Below are 18,282 nucleotides of genomic sequence, written 5' to 3' on the forward strand. Positions count from 1 at the left end.
TCACATAGAATACAACCACTAAACATTAAGGTGACAGGGGTACACAAAGATTAGCAAAGCTATGTGAGCTTTAGTGCTAACATTGTAGTAAAAAAAAAATGAAAAAAAATACAACAACTAAAATATCCAAACTTAAAGCTCCCACATACAGTCGCGATCAAAAATTTACATACACTTGTAAAGAATCAATCAATCAATGTTTACTTATAAGCCCTAAATCACTATTGTCTCAAAGGGCTGCACAAACCACAACACAAACCACTACGACATCCTCGGTAGGCCCACATAAGGGCAAGGAAAACTCACACCCAGTGGGACGTCGGTGACAATGTTGACTATGAGAACCTTGGAGAGGACGAAAGCAATGGATGTCGAGCGGGTCTAACATGATACTGTTAAAGTTCAATCCATAGTGGATCCAACACAGCCGCGAGAGTCCAGTCCAAAGCGGAGCCAGCAGGAAACCATCCCAAGCGGAGGCGGATCAGCAGCGCAGGGATGTCCCAAGCCGATACACAGGGAAGCGGTCCATCCTGGGTCCCGACTCTGGACAGCCAGTACGTCATCCATGGCTATCGGACATGACCCCCTCCACAACGGAGAGTGGGACATAGGAGTAAAAGAAAATAAACGGCAGATCAACTGGTCTAAAAAGGGAGTCTATTTAAAGGCTAGAGTATACAAATGAGTTTTAAGATGAGACTTAAATGCTTCTACTGAGGTGGCATCTCGAACTTTTACCGGGAGGGCATTCCAGAGTACTGGAGCCCGAAATGAAAACGCTCTATAGCCCGCAGACTTTTTTTTGGGCTTTAAAAATCAATAATAAGCCGGAGTCCTTTGAACGCAGATTTCTTGCCGGGACATATGGTACAATACAATCGGCAAGATAGGATGGAGCTAGACCGTGTAGTATTTTATACGTAAGTAGTAAAACCTTAAAGTTTCAGTTTCAGTTTCAGTTTATTTTCAGTCTAACAAAAACATATTCAAACATAGATCACGATTCAAAAATGAATAACACGACTGAAACAGGCAGAAGCAAAAAAGCTTATATGCCCAACATACATTTTTTACATTCAATTAAGTTACCTTTTCTAATAATTCTGCAACACAAAAAGAAATATAGTCATTCAGCATCCACATTCAAGCTGCCCCCCAACAAACAATACAAAAATATGTACCTACACACATACACTTTTTTGTCACATCTTAATTTCACAGGAACCAGTGCAGGTGAGCCAGTACAGGCGTAATATGATCAAACTTTCTTGTTCTTGTCAAAAGTCTAGCAGCCGCATTTTGTACCAACTGTAATCTTTTAATGCTAGACATGGGGAGACCCGAAAATAATACGTTACAGTAATCGAGGCGAGACGTAACAAACACATGGATAATGATCTCAGCATCTTTAGTGGACAGAATGGAGCAAATTTTAGCGATATTACAGAGATGAAAGATGGCCGTTTTAGTAACGCTTTTAATGTGTGATTCAGAGGAGAGAGTTGGGGCGAAGATAATACCCAGATTCTTTAATGAGTCGCCTTGTTTAATTGTTTGGTTGTCAAATGTTAAAGTTGTATTATTAAATAGAGGTCGGTGTCTAGCAGGACCGATAATCAGCATTTCCGTTTTTTTGGCCTTGAGTTGCAAAAAGTTAGCGGACATCCATTGTTTAATTTCATTAAGAACATAATGTCATGGCTGTCTTGAGTTTCCAATAATTTCTACTACTCTCATTTTTTTTGTTACAGAGTGATTGGAGCACATTCTTTTGGTCACAAAAAACATTCATGAAGTTTGGTTCTTTTATGAATTTAAAATGGGTCTATTGAAAATGGGACCAATTATGCTGGGTCAAAAGTACACATACATCAATGTTAATACAGTGGGGCCAAAAAGTATCCGATTGTGCAAGTTCTCCCACTTAAAATGAGAACAGAGGTCTGTAATTTTCATCATAGGTACACTTCAACTGTGAAAGACAGAATGTGAAAAAAAAATCCAGGAATTCACATTGTAGGAATTTCAAAGAATTTATTTGTAAATTATGGTGGAAAATAGTTCTATTTTGGTTTCATCTGACCACATGACATTCTCCCAATCCTCTGCTGTATCATCCATGTATCCATTTTGGTATAAACTCAACTCGTCGTGTTTGGAGGAAGAAGAATACTGAGTTGCATCCCAAGAAAACCACACCTACTGTTAAGCATGGGGGTGTAAATATCATGCTTTGGGGCTGTTTTTCTGCTAAGGGGACAGGACGATTGATCCGTGTTAAGGAAAGAATGAAAGGGGCCATGTATCGTAAGATTTTGAGCCAAAACCTCCTTCCATCAGTGAGAGCTTTGAATGGTTGACCAAATACTTATTTTTCACCATCATTTACAAATAAATTCTTTAAAATTCCTACAATGTGAATTCCTGGATTTTTTTTTCACATTCTGTATCTCACAGTTGAAGTGTACCTATGATGCAAATTACAGACCTCTGTCGTCATTTTAAGTTGGAGAACTTGCACAATCGGTGGCTGACTAAATACTTTTTTGCCCCACTGTATTTGGTTACATGTCCCTTGGCAAGTTTTACTGCAATAAGGCGCTTTTGGTAGCCATTCAAAGCTTCTGGCAAGCTTCTGGTTGAATTTTTGACCACTCCTCTTGACAAAATTGGTGCAGTTCAGCTAAATGTGCTGGTTTTCTACACTTTTAAGGCAGGACTTGGGGAAGGCCATTTTAAAACCTTAATTCTAGCCTGATTTAGCCATTTCTTTACTACTTTTGATGCGTGTCACACCAATTTTGTCAAGAGGCGTGGTCAAAAATTCAAACAGAAGCTTGCAGTGAAACTTGCCAAGGGACATGTAACCAAATATTATCATTGCTGTATGTATACTTTTGACCCAGCAGATTTGGTCACATTTTTAGTAGACCCATAATAAATTCATAAAAGAACCAAACTTCATGAATGTTTTTTGTGACCAACAAGTATGTGCTCCAATCACTCTAACACAGTGGTTTTTAACCTGGGTTCGATCCAACCCTAGGGGTTCGGTGAGCCGGCCTGAGGATATGGCAACAGCAGAAGTCACACTGATTTTTAGGTTTGTAATTAGTTGTGATTTCATGCACTGTGATGGTTTTGTTCTTTGAACAAGGTGATGTTCATGCATGGATCATTTTGTGCAACAGTAAAAAAATATTTAACTTTGTCTTGAATTTGAAAATGTATTTTCTTTTTTTTCACTCAATGTGCATATGAAACTGGTGGGGTTCGGTACCTCCAACGAGGTTAAGAACCGCTGCTCTAACACAAAAAAATAAGAGTTGTAGAAATGATTGGAAACTCAAGACAGCCATTACATTCCGTTCTTTACAAGTTGTGGAGAGACGGAGCCGACGAGCCGACAGCGGGCGAGGACAAACAGCGGTCCTGACCAAGATGGTGGCCAGGAGGCGGAGCATGCAGCAGAACGGAGAGGCGGGGGCACGCCTGGAGCGACACTGCAGCCATCAGAGTCAGGTGCGTACACAACACACCTGCTCTCAATCCCTGCATCTTCTGCTGCAGCATAAAAGGGGAGAGGGAGGAGCAATCGTGACAGACGTAGGAGAGAAAACAACAACCGGCCACGAGAGCGACGAGATCGACCCAGAACAAGATGAACCCCGCAGAAGACACAGCCACTGGCCACCGAAAGGTGCGCCGCGAAGAGCAGGAAGAAACGGCGTGCTAGATAGAAATTGGCGCGACCGACAGGCAGGAAAATGCATTTATTGAAATAATAAACCAGAGTCAAACCTGCTACAAAGTGTCTTGCATCGATGGTCACAACGACCCACACGATGAAGGCTGGAGACCTGTCACACAAGTGTATGTCAACTTTTGACCACAACAGTATATTATCCATTTGATGGATCCAGGCTTTATTTTAGGATGTGTAGAAAAGCCCCTCTCTTGTTTTATTTTTGACTAAACTGCCTCTTGTGAAGTGGTGTGTGTATACATGTATCGAGCTCATCTAGTACCGGGTGGGTCAGAGGTAGTATCATGTTCAAATGGGAGGAGGTTTTTTTCTGTGCTTATCCTTCAGTCAAACCGCCAACCATACACTTACTGATTGACCCCTTCACACCACATCTCTCAACCCCCAGTTAGACCTAATTTAAGTAAAGGAGGCTGGCGGGAGAGAGCAATGGAGACGTGAATGAAATGTTGAGGGGAAGGAGAGGTCAACAGCCCTATCGTCCATCCTTGGCCTGTCTTTTTGATGACCCAGTAGCATACTGCGCCTCACAAGATGGGGGACAGGCAATTAGCTAATGGGATGGGGGAGAAAGAAAAGGGTAGTATGAGGCCAGGAGGCAGTAGCAGAGTAAAGTGATGGGGACATTGGATAAAACAAAAAAGAGCCAATGTATTAAACAAAGCTAACCTTCTAAATGTGAAACCTTTATTTTCTTTGGAATATAAATGCGATACAACATTAGAAAACCTTTTTAAATGTATTTTTGCTGATGTAGTTGCATTGCAGTGTTGTTTTAATATCATAATTGCATGTGTGCGTGTGCGTGTGTGTGAGTGTGTGTGTGTGTGTGTGTTAAATAACAATATTTTGATACAAGGTTCATTTAAGTTATGTAACATTACCTAAATTAGATTAAAACATTATGTAGCCCATGTGTGTCTTTCTGGACTGCAGTAAGTATTTATAATACAGTATTTGGATGATCTTCTTTACATACAGTGGGGCAAAAAAGTATTTAGTCAGCCACCGATTGTGCAAGTTCTCTCACTTAAAATGATGACAGAGGTCTGTAATTTTCATCATAGGTACACTTCAACTGTGAGAGACAGAATGTGAAAAAAAAATCCAGGAATTGTCATTGTAGGAATTTTAAAGAATTTATTTGTAAATTATGGTGGAAAATAAGTATTTGGTCAACCATTGAAAGCTCTCACTGATAGAAGGAGGTTTTGGCTCAAAATCTCACGATACATGGCCCCATTCATTCTTTCTTTAACACGGATCAATCGTCCTGTCCCCTTAGCAGAAAAACAGCCCCAAAGTATGATGTTTCCACCCCCATGGTTCACAGTAGGTATGGTGTTCATGGGATGCAACTCAGTATTCTTCTTCCTCCAAACACGACGAGTTGAGTTTATACAAAAAAGTTCTATTTTGGTTTCATCTGACCACATGACATTCTCCCAATCCTCTGCTGTATCATCCATGTATCCAACTACTTTTTAAAACCCTGCAGACAGCTTAATTGATAGTGTACCATATGAAGTATAGTGTACAGCAGGTAACTTAATGTTGAGGGGTATAATTATTATTATTTGTTTTAAATACACATCCAGCATATTGCCCACAAACAAACACACATATACTGACAAAGCCTCCCAGACTGGGGCCCACTGAGAGCGACACCGCCTGGGTTTGAGTGACATCTTTGCTGCGCCTGACTGGATCTGTCTCTCCAACATGCAGACAAGCGCATAAGCACACACACACATGCAGATACGTACACACAAGGGGGAAAATTATTAAACGAGAAAGGGAGTAAAACCCTGCCTTGTGTGTGTGTGTGTGTGTGTGCTTGCATTTGACAGAAAGTAAATGTCACTGCTGTGAGAGAACAACAACATCATCACTCTCAAGAGCGGCGTGGCATTTCTGCTTAGCATTATGGATAATGGACTAAAATAATTGGAGTGTGCAAGTTCCGGTTGCAGGTAGAAGGCAGCATGGCGGAAGATTTGTGTTCTTTAAAGGGGATATATGATTATCTCCCTCTTCTCTGACTGATAAATGTGGTCACGATGTTGGATACTAGCGTTAATGCCAAAGCATCAAATCATCAGGTTCATGCATTTTGGCTTAAACTTGCACGCAGTTTTTGGATGCCTCTGAACTATGCTATCTTATTTTAACAGCGGCCAACCTGTGACATCACAAATTTCTTGCAATGGCCCCTCCTTTCTGCTCTGCTCTCTTGTGCCGATGCCTGGAGGCTCCGATGTTATTCTTTCTTGTGTCATTCTCTCCTGCCTGCTCTGATGTCTATAAAATAAATACTTCCATGCTTATTTGTCTCCAATATTTTATGTGGGACTATTGTGTCAACATGGACAAGCAAGTACAAATTGGATTAGCCGCTTAATTTCATCAAATAAGACAGTATCTTTATGACACTACAACTTGGTAAAGGAGATGCAATAAATTATAAGATTAGGTCTAGTATTCATCTAATCATGGCATGTGCACTATATCACAATGTGCGACATGTGGTGAGCTATTTTTTATGCAGCTCGATCCAAGTAGGCAAGTGTACCTAATGTTGTGACTGGCAAAGCTATACATTGTGATTTTTTTTTTTTTAAACAGCGGAAAAATAACTTCAAGATACATATTTAACGATGTACATTTTAAAAAGGGAAATTTGGATACTTTTTAGAGGGTAGGGCGTGGAAGATTTGATTTGAAAGGCTCCAGACACAAACCGTTTGCAGACACTCAAAAAACGTGTAATGTTAGTCTCTTTAAAATTTCAACTCTTTAACTTTACCCTTTCACCAACACAAACAAAAAGAAAAGAAAAAGAGAAACATAGTAATGTTTAACTTTCTATCTAAAATTCTTACATTTACTATAAAAACACATCTGCAAACGAGGGCTATTGTGTGGTCTTTGTGTTAATATTTGTTTTATGGTGAGGGAAAGTAGGTGTATGAAACTGCACCCTTCATTTACCTAGGCTGACCATACGTCCTCTTTTCCCCGGACATGTCCTCTTTTGTAGAGCAACGGGCGTTTTTTTTTAAATGCGTTAAATGTCCGACATTTTGAATTAGGGTTGCGTGTATTTTCAATGTAGGTCCAGGGTTAGGTTACCGTATATATATATATATATATATATATATATATATATATATATATATATATATATATATATATATATATATATATATCAGGGAACGGCAACCTTTATCACTCAAAGAGCCAGTTTGACCCGTTTCACAAAATAAAGAAGACAATGGGAGCCGCATCCATTCTCGCGAATATCTGCTGGTGGTTGGTCACCCAGATAACAAGAATAAGGGCGTGTTATGAAGCAATTGCCTTTGACACCTTCCACAACATGTACAAACAGCTTGCCAGTCCAGTAACATGTTGTATGAGGTTTCCGCAGATACACGTATGAGATTGCAAGGCATACTGCGTGATACAGGTTACACTGAAGGTTGAAATATGAACAACTTTAACACGCTTACTAATATGCGCCACACTGTGAACCCATACCAAACAAGAATGACAAACACCTTTTAGGAGAAAATCCTCACAGTAACACATTACAAACGCAACATAACAATTGCCCAGAATCCCTTGCATTCATGACTCTTCCAGGCTATATTATACAACCCGTTAGCACCAAACACCCCGCCCTCCGTGCGTTGGTTGAGGTGGGCAGGGTTTGGCGGTGGGGGTGTGTATTGTAACACATGGGATTCTGGGTAATTGTTCTCTTGTGTTTATGTTGTGTTACGGTGCAGATGTTCTCCTGAAATGTGTTTGTCATTCTTGTTTGATGTGGCTCCACAGTGTGGCGCATATTTGTAACAGTGTTAAAGTTGTTTGTACGGCCACCTTCAGTGTGACTTGTATGGCTGTTGGCTGTTGATCAAGTATGTCTTGCAGTCACCAACGTGTGTCATATTACAGAGAAAAATGTTAAATGTTTAGTATGAGCATAAACCTTTATATAACAGGCTACATATATTTTTCGACTTGAATGTAAAAATACACACAAATATTAAAAAAATAGGATTTACCTTAAAATTACATATAAAACTGTTAGATTGTTAGTATGGACATAGACTTTTATATAACAAGTTACATATTTAATGAAAGTTAATTACTGTTATTTTACATGAATTTGAAAGTAATTTGAGAAAACAGAAAATGATATGTATAATTAATTTGGTATTTTTCTTTAAAAAAAATAGTTTGTCATTACTGGCATATTACTTAAAATAACAGGCGGGTTGTTTAGTTACAGATAATATCTTCAATTCTACAGTTCTATAACCTATTTAAAAAAATTGAAAAATTACAGTAGAAATTTAGAGTAAATTAACCATAAAAATAGGATTTAGTTTTTACAGTGTATGTATACACATTTGTTTTCTTTTTTTTTATGAATTAAGTAACGTTTATGAATACCTTTTTCCAAAACACGATATAGAATGTGCGATACAACAGGATAATGAATAAGTTTATCATTTGTTTTCAAAATGCTTACAAAAAAGCGGGACCCCAAAATTTTACTGTGGGACCCCATTTTTATGACTTGATGGGGTCTCTGGGACCCAAATTTTAAAAATCCCAAGCGCCAACAAAGCAGTCAACGGAGGAGAAAAAATGCTTAATTTAATTAAATCCATCCATCCATCCATTTTCTACCGCTTATTCCCTTTCGGGGTCGCGGGGGGCGCTGGCGCCTATCTCAGCTACAATCGGGCGGAAGGCAGGGTACACCCTGGACAAGTCGCCACCTCATCGCAGGGCCAACACAGATAGACAGACAACATTCACACTCACATTCAAACACTAGGGCCAATTTAGTGTTGCCAATCAACCTATCCCCAGGTGCATGTCTTTGGAAGTGGGAGGAAGCCGGAGTACCCGGAGGGAACCCACACATTCACGGGGAGAACATGCAAACTCCACACAGAAAGATCCCGAGCCTGGATTTGAACCCAGGACTGCAGGAACTTCGTATTGTGAGGCAGACGCACTAACCCCTCTGCCACCGTGAAGCCAATTTAATTAAATATATTTTTATAAAGCAAGTTCAAGTATCATTGGCAAATTTGGCCTTGGCGTGCTGCCCGCCTTGGCACGCATATATGTGTCCTCTTTTTGGGATTTCAGAATATGGTCAGCCTAATTTACCCATCCGTCCATCTATCCATCCATCATCTCATTGGTTGTCATTTCTAACATCTGCAGGCTGTTACTGCTCAATAGATCTTACATTTAGATTCTGTTTTCAGTGACCACTCCCTTTCACATACCTGACAGCAGATTTAGGAATGGAGCCATAGAGCAACGAGCTGAGTCCTCTGTAGAGGCCTTTGACACCGTGACTGTGTACAGTCTGCTTCACGCAATCACCTGCAACACACAAGTCACCCTTGTAATGCAAAAAAAATAACGGTCTCATGGGCAGTAGGAGGACATTTCTTCCACGTAGGAGACTTCCTGCTACAAAAAACTTTAGTCTGTTAGCGAACAGTAGCCTATTTACACTTGCAGCATTTCAAGAGTTTATTCATCTCTTGAAGAGAAAAACTATCTCGCAAAAGTGACCAGAAAAAAGCAGCAGCTGTCAAGCTCCCTGAGATGCAACCAACATCAACATTATGCACGTGTTTTAGGCAAACATTTACAGAAACAGAAACTGCTTGGCCAATTATCACAATGCACCAGATCATGGGTACTGCAATTAGAATATGAGCAGTGATGACTACCAGCCTTTCAAATGTATTATTAGTATTTATTCAGTAAATCATAGGCTATGTTTATACCGTAAGGCAGTGGTTCTCAACCTTTTTTTCAGTGATGTACCCACTGTGAACATTTTTTTAAATTCAAGTACCCCCTAATCAGAGAAAAGCATTTTTGGTTGAAAAAAAGAGATAAAGAAGTAAAATACAGCACTATGTCATCAGTTTCTGATTTATTAAATTGTATAACAGTGCAAAATATTGCTCATTTGTAGTGGTCTTTCTTGAACTATTTGGAAAAAAATATATAAAAGTAACTAAAAACTTGTTGAAAAATAAACAAGTGATTCAATTATAAATAAAGATTTCTACACATAGAAGTAATCATCAACTTAAAAAAATGCCATCCTTGGGGATTGTAATAGAGATCTATCTGGATTCATGAACTTAATTCTAAACATTTCTTCACAAAAAAGACATTTTTAACATCAATATTTATGGAACATGTCCAAAAGAAATCTAGCTGTCGACACTGAATATTGCATTGTTGCATTTCTTTTCACAGTTTATGAACTTACATTCATATTTTGTTGAAGTATTATTCAATAAATATATTTATAAAGGATTTTTGAATTGTTGTTATTTTTAGAATATTTGTAAAAAATCTCACGTACCCCTTGGCATACCTTCAAGTACCCCCAGGGGTACGCGTACCCCCATTTGAGAACCACTGCCATAAGGTATGATGCACAGTTCAGATTTTGTGTCAAATCTGATGTTTTATGTTGTCGTGCACTTTACAAAAAAAAAAGTGATTTTCTGACAAGGGTCAGCAGAGTTCACACAAAATGCACACAAAATATTACGTAACATGCGGTCAGTGTGTTTAAGGAAGTAAATATGGCTGCAATTTTTGTAGGTTTGAATCCTGGCACATTGCTGGCAATTTTGAGGATTTTGTCCAAACTGACTCAACATTTTCTTGGCCGTATTATTTTATATAGAATATGAAAGAAGAGGGCAAGAATTGTGGATCTCTCAGTTTGTGCAGCACTTGCACCAATGTCTATTCCGAGTAAGGTTGGGCCTTATTTGATTTTGGACGATTCCGGTTCCTTATTTCCATTCCAGTTCCCAACGCTTTTTGATTCTGATTATTTTAAGAGGCATTGCCAAAAATGTACTAATATTTCAACTAGGGCTAGGCAATGCGGCCTTTTTTAAATATGTCAATATTTTTAGGCCATATCACGATACACAATATACAGTATATCTCGATATTTTGCCTTAGCCTGGAATGAACACTTGATACATATAATCACAGCAGTATGATGATTCTATGTGTCTAAATTAAAACATTGTTGTTCATACTGCATTAATATATACACATTTTGTGCATGATGTCACTAAGATGACATATCAAAAAAACACTAAATTAAAGTGCACTTTTTGTACAGAACACCACTACAATAGTTTGAAACAAATAAAGTGCACTTTTGTGCATAATGTCACACAAGATATTTCAATGAGTGTCAAATAAAAATGAGCTGCATAATAGGACATCAAATAGTGTATGTCCTTCGCTATGTGGTAGGTTACTGCGAACATTATCTCATTTTGTTGTTGACTATTTTTTTCATACGGTGTTGATCTGGAAATGTTTGCCTCTGCATTTTGTTGGTGTGGGCGTGTGGCACCGAACGGAGATGTTGACATGCGGAGTGACTTTTGAAATTATACAACTTATCAGCAGTAATGTTACTTTTTGGGGGGGCTTTTTCTGAAGTCCACTGTCATCTCCACAGTTTTGAGCGGGTTCAGCTCCAGATGGTTCTGACTGCACCAGAGAGCAAGCTGTTACACTTCGTGTCTGTAGGCAGTAGGGCTGTGAATCTTTGGGTTTCCCACGATTCGATTTAATATCGATTCTTGGTGTCACGTTTCGATTCAAAATCGATTTTTTTTTTTCAATTCAACATGAATCTCGATTCAAAAACAATTTTTTTCCTGTTTCAAAAGGATTCTCTAATCATTCAATACATAGGATTTCAGCAGGATCTACCCCAGTCTGCAGACATGCAAGCAGTGTAGTAGATTTTTGTAAAAAGCTTTTATAATTGTAAAGGACAATGTTTTATCAACTGATTGCAATAATGCAGTGGTTCTTAACCCGGGTTCAATCGAACCCTAGGAGTTCGGTGAGTCGGCCTCAGGGGTTCGGTGGAGCCTCCGCCGTGGAGGTCCAGCCACACCCGACTCATCGTGTACATAAAAACTTCTCCCTATCGTCATATTATGGATACGGCAACAGCAGAAGTCAAACTGATTTGCAGACGTGTAATTTGTGGTAAGTTCATGCACTGTGTTGGTTTTGTTCTTTGAACAAGGTGATGTTCATGCACGGTTCATTTTGTGCACTAGTAAAAAAAACATATAACTTTGTCTTGAATTTGAAAAAATATATATATTTTTCACTAAAGAAGGGTTCAGTGAAAGCGCATATGAAACTGGAGGGGTTCGGTACCTCCAACAAGGTTAAGAACCACAGCGATAATGTAAATTTGTTTTAACTATTAAATGAACCAAAAATATGTCTTATTTTATCTTTGTGAAAACATTGGACACCGTGTGTTGTCAAGCTTATGAGATGCGATGCAAGTGTAAGCCACTGTGAGACTATTGTTCTTTTTTTATTTTTATAAATGTCTAATGATAATGTCAATGAGGGATTTTTAATCACTGCTCTCCTGAAATTATAACTAATATTGATACTGTTGTTGATAATATTCATTTTTGTTTCACTACTTTTGGTTTGTTCTGTGTCGCGTTTGTGTCTCCTCTCAATTGCTCTGTTTATTGCAGTTCTGAGTGTTGCTGGGTCAGGTTTGGTTTTGGAATTGGATTGCATTGTTAAGGTATTGCTGTGTATTGTTTTGTTGGATTGATTAATTAAAAAAAAAAAAAATCGAAATGAAAAACAAAATCTATTTTTTTAAAATAAGAATCGATTTTGAATCGCACAACGTGAGAATCGTGATTCGAATTCGAATCGATTTTTTTCCCCACTCCCCTAGTAGGCAGACTCGTCGCTATCCTGGATGAGACCGATGACGGTGGTGTTGTCCGCGAACTTCAACAGTTTCACAGAAGGATCCCCTGAGGTACAGTCATTGTTGTAGGCATTGGGAGAATGTAAGTGGGGAAAGAACACACCCTTTTGGAAGGCGGCGGGGGGATTGTCCAGGTGCAACAATGCAAGTTTGCATATGAGAACGATGCATATCACAGGGCAGAACTTTTGGATTATTTTAAGGTGCTTCAACACACTTTTAGTAGATAAATGCACAAATACAAGAGTGTTGGTCTGCCAGTCTATGTCAGTAGTTTTAAAAAAAAAAAATTCAAGTTAGTGTATAAACAAAATACTTAGATACCATTTTTGGCTCATGGTGGGATCTCAAGTACAGTTATAAACAAAAAATGTGAACATATTCAGAATTAAACCGTTCTTTTGCACATAGAGTACACATTAAAGGCCTACGGAAACCCACTACTACCGACCACGCAGTCTGATAGTTTATATATCAATGATGAAATATTAACATTGCAACACATGCCAATACGGCCTTTTTAGTTTACTAAATTTCAAGTTTAAATTTCCTGCGAGGTTCTTGTTGAAAACGTCGCGGAATGTTAACATGTGCGCGTGACGTCACGGACTATCAGGAAATATTAGCGCTGCACCACTAGTGGCTAAAAGTCGTCTGCTTTAATCGCATAATTACACAGTATTCTTGACATCTGTGTTCCTGAATCTTTTGCAATGTGTTCATTTAATAATGGAGACTATAAAGAACAATGCTGTTGGTGGAAAGTGAAGTGAAGTGAATTATATTTATACAGCACTTTTTCTCTAATGACTCAAAGCGCTTTACATAGTGAAACCCAATATCTAATTTTTACATTCAAACCAGTGTCGGTGGCACTGGGAGCAGGTGGGTAAAATGTCTTGCCCAAGGACACAACGGCAGCGACTAGGATGGCGGAAGTGGGGATCGAACCTGCAACCCTTAAATTGCAGGCACAGCCGCTCTACCAACCGAGCCATACCGCCGGTTGGTAGGAAAGCGGTGGATTGCAGCTGTTTTTAGCACCGAGACACAGCCGTTTTTTCTTTGTTTGTTGTGAAGCAGAGCGGTCAAGCGAACATGTATTCTCTACGTCAACCAGCATGTTTTTAGATGAGAAAATTGTGATATATATCTTACCGGCGACATCATTGGATAATTCGTCGTCCTGCAGCAGCTGTCAAAAAAGGCAGCTGTGAGCTTGGCTCCTCGGCTTCTCTCTGAGACATTGCGTGTTCAGCGCAGCCATCCGACCTCGAGGTATGACTTTACAATCTTTACAATCTGACTAAAACAATATTAAAACAATAAGCAGATAAGGGATCTTCCAGAATTATTCTAGTAAATGTGTCTAATTACATCTGAAACGCTCACACTGCCGCCGCCCGAAACCGTCGCTTTATTCATTTATTTTTCTCTAGTCCAACACTATCAATGTCCTAATTCACAAATATTTCATCTTCACTCAAATTAATGGGGAAATTGTCGCTTTCTCGGTCCGAATTGCTCTTACTGCTGGTGGCTCTCATTATAAACAATGTGAACACGTGTGGAGCCCTGCAAATCGTGACGTCACGCAAACATACTTCCGGTGACGGCAGGGCTTTTTTATTAGCGACCAAAAGTTGCGAACTTTATCGTCGATGTTCTCTACTAAATCCTTTCAGCAAAAATATGGCAATATCGCGAAATGATCAAGTATGACACGTAGAATGGACCTGCTATCCCCGTTTAAATAAGAAAATCTAATTTCAATAGGCCTTTAAATTAACAAGTCAATGCAAATCTATCTATAAGCACATTAAAAAAACCCACCTATTCCTCTGTATTTAGGAGGGTTAGCCTTCTCGTCCAGCTGTAATTGGGTCTTCACATATTCTGTGGGGAAGGTGATACAAATCTCAATACCGCCTGCAATACCACCTGAAAATACAAGAAAGACATTTTCAAACAACTTTACTATGCATAAAATGTACCCAGACTGCAGGAAACACCGGTCATTCGGCATGTAGGCTAGCTTAGCTGGAGCCCGCATGCTTCAATGGTTTGTCCCTTAATGACAACAAGGTGCCTTGACGTCATGGATCATGACAGCCACTCTGTAAAAGACTTTCCATACATACACACTGAAAGCTGTGCTACAGAGTGAGGAGGAATGAACTGGTAGAAGATGAATCGTGTGAACACACAAACCGCGGTGCACACGTTGTCAGAGGAGTTGCACGAATCAAAAGGGAGGTCAAGAATTTTGGGTTCTGTTGGTGTCGATATGGAAGCTTGTGAAGTAAAAAAAAAATTAAGTAAATGAACAAGTTCAAAATGACGCCAGCCACTTTGGCATAGATTCGGGGATGCTGTCCGAAATGATATTGCTTAGTGCACAATAACGATGAGTCAGACTTGGGAAGGATACAGAGAAGGATGACATTAATTAAATCATGCAGCCTGCTGGGAGGGGCTCCATTACACAGGCCGAGACCCTCCATTACCTCAATGACACACACACACACACACGCACGCATGTGCACACACACGCGCACGCACACACACTTTATGAGACTCACACATTATATGGTAGCACACACAAGCAGACAACATCAAAAAGAGGAAATAGAAATATAAAAATGATTAAAAGCCCTGAATGCCAGCATATAAATGGATTCCAGATGGAAAATGTTTGCTAGAATTAACACTCTGCACACCCCTGGAGTCTCGTACATTTTTTGGAAAGAGAAAAGCAATGCATAAAAAAATAAGCACCATTTCCATATACATGCCTAATTACATTTACTTATCATGTCGTTACTTCTATCAACTAAATCATCTCATCTGTGCTGGGAGCTGATTTGATTTAGGGGAAATCAATAAAGGAAGATGGCTTTTACTTCACTCCAATCAGGAGCTATAAAATAAGCCTTAAAAAAAGCACTGCATCTGTCTTCTTCCATCCTTCCTTCCATTTTCTATGCACTTTACCTTTTTTTTCTCTGCAGGAGCTATGTTCCCTGGAATGATTGCCAGTGAAGAGTTTATTGAATGGGAGTCAATCTCATGCCAGATGCACTACATTACTGTATATAAGCAATGGCTTCAGTATTTCCTTTAAATCAGGTGATGTATTAAATATGTGGTAGCGAGTGGCGTATGGAAAAAGACAAGACTTCCGGGGGGTTTTCAGATCAACTGAGACGATGCGAATTGAATGTGTTGTTCGATAGGTTGGTCTCTCCAAAGCTTTGGAATCAATGTCAAAAAGCCTACTCTGGTCTTGGTTATCATCTAAAATCAGTTGATGTGTCATCAAAAGAACTTGGAATTTACCCGCAACTTAAATTCCCTCAGAAGAACATCTGGTCCAAACGCAACAGCACCAACCAAATTCTGTTGGTACAGCTGAGTTGATTTATGGGACCAAGCGTCTTTTCGTGTCATTTCCTAAATGTCTGTCAAAGTGCACCAACTTGTCAGAGTACGTCCTCAGCCTTCTACTTTCCAGGTGAGAGGCATGATTAATGATCTACAATAAACTTCCAAGGAGCAGGGAAGCGAGGAAACAGCTGACCACTCGATGATGTGAACATAGGGACACACAGTAGTGATCACGTCACCGCTCTAAATAGTTTGAATGCGTTTGCACATATAATAATAATATCACTTATACTTGGTCAATATTCAAGCCATGAAATCTAAATATAGTATTGTTGGCACAATTTGAATGGTTATTTATTGGATTTTACGGGTGGAGGAAGTCCAATTGGCTCCACTGTAAGCAGACTTTTATTTACTCTTATTTAATATTTAGAATGCAATAAAAACAATCCATCCGTTGTGATAGTGAACAATAGGCTTAATTCCAAAAAAAGTGCTGTCTCCCTTTGAGGGGCTCATTAAAACAAATTCAATTGATGCGTTTTTGGTGTCTGCTGTCATTAGCTTAGGAAAAATATAATTAAATAAAATATCTCCTATATAAAAAATCTGCATGTTCTGCCCGTGACTACGTGGGTTCCCTACAGGTACTCCGGCTTCCTCCCACCTCCGAAGACATTCATCTTGGGATAGGTTGATCGGCAACACTAAATTGGCACTAGTGTGTGAATGTGAGTGTGAATGTTGCCTGTCTGTGTTGGCCCTGCTACGAGGTGGCGACTTGTCCAGGGCGTACCCCGCCTACCGCCCGAATGCAGCGACTCCCCCACCCCCGCAACTCAGAAAGGGATAAGTGGTAGAAAATGGATGGATGCAATATGCATTTTCTTGCATTTGTATCATTCCTGACGCATGACTGTGCTGCAGTGGCATGAATGTCCTCCGCCTCTCTACAGAGCATGCCATGTCGACAGTGTGCTAAAATAAGTTTGTTGTCTGTCGATTACAACTTATAGTTGTGTGCTATACCAGTGGTTCTCAAATGGGGGTACGCGTACCCCTGGGGGTACTTAAAGGTATGCCAAAGGGTACGTGGGATTTTTTAAAAATATTCTAAAAATAAAAACAATTTAAAAGTCCTTTGTAAAATGTATTTATTGAATAATACTTCAACAAAATATGAATATAAGTTCATAAACTGTGAAAAGAAATGCAACAATGCAATATTCAGTGTTGACAGCTAGATTTTTTGTGGACATGTTCCATAAATATTGATGTTAAAGATTTTTTTTTTTTGTGAAGAAATGTTTAGAATGAAGTTGATGAATCCAGATGGATCTCTATTACAATCCCCAAAGAGGGCGCTTTAAGTTGACGATTGCTTCTATGTGTAGAAATATTTATTCATAATTGAATCACTTGTTTATTTTTCAACAAGTTTTTAGTTATTTTTATTTCTTTTTTTCCAAATAGTTCTTGCGATGAGGTGGCGACTTGTCCAGGGTGTACCCCGCCTTCCGCCCGATTGTAGCTGAGATAGGTGCCAGCTCCCGTCGCGACCCCAAAAAGGGAAAAAACGGTAGGAAATGGATGGATGGATGGAGTTCAAGAAAGACCACTACAAATGAGCAATATTTTGCACTGTTATACAATTTAATAAATCAGAAACTGATGACATTGTGCTGTATTTTACTTCTTTATCTCTTTTTTTCAACCAAAAATGCTTTGCTCTGATTAGGGGGTACTTGAATTAAAAACATTTTCACAGGGGGTACATCCCTGAAAAAAGGTTGAGAACCACTGTGCTATACAACAACATTGGACAGGTTGGAGACCATGACAACATGACAAAATGAGTATTTCCATGGTCACATTTTATATTCAGCACATGTTATTTGCTTCTTAGTAGATAAGGCCCTTATTTCGACAATAAAAAGACCAAACACATGCTCTTCATGAAAGGTATGTTTAAATGACTTTTTGTGAATAACTTGGCTTTCTGGGGGAAGGTTTTTGCACTGGGAGTTTTATTCATTCCCATTCAGTGGAGTCTCCCTAACCAACCCGATCATTCAGTGGCTAAGCAGAATCATGATACACATGTGATTACTTCTGTTAGCCAAGGGTTAAGCAAAATCACATGAGCTCCACAACACACCACACCAACGGTGGTGATCTGGGCTAATCGGCCGCTGCGCCTTGAGGAAGAGGAAACAATCAACCTCATTCATGTGTCTCTAGTACTAGATAACCGACCAACAGCCAATCA

The 18,282-nt window shown here is 39.3% G+C and overlaps 1 protein-coding gene across 1 annotated transcript in view; it reads right to left on the reverse strand.

The window, feature by feature from the left end:
• Positions 1–18,282, reverse strand: part of si:dkey-178e17.1 (tricarboxylate transport protein B, mitochondrial) — a 56,996-nt gene that overhangs the window by 22,070 nt on the left and 16,644 nt on the right. Inside the window, exons 2-3 of the mRNA XM_061898317.1 lie at positions 14,460–14,567; positions 9,085–9,184 (exon numbers count right to left, since the gene is read on the reverse strand). Coding sequence (XP_061754301.1) covers positions 9,085–9,184; positions 14,460–14,567 — 208 coding nt within the window. The remainder of the gene's footprint in view (positions 1–9,084; positions 9,185–14,459; positions 14,568–18,282) is intronic.

This window comes from Nerophis ophidion, linkage group LG01 (assembly GCF_033978795.1).
Source record: "Nerophis ophidion isolate RoL-2023_Sa linkage group LG01, RoL_Noph_v1.0, whole genome shotgun sequence".
Taxonomy (NCBI): Eukaryota; Metazoa; Chordata; class Actinopteri; order Syngnathiformes; family Syngnathidae; genus Nerophis; species Nerophis ophidion.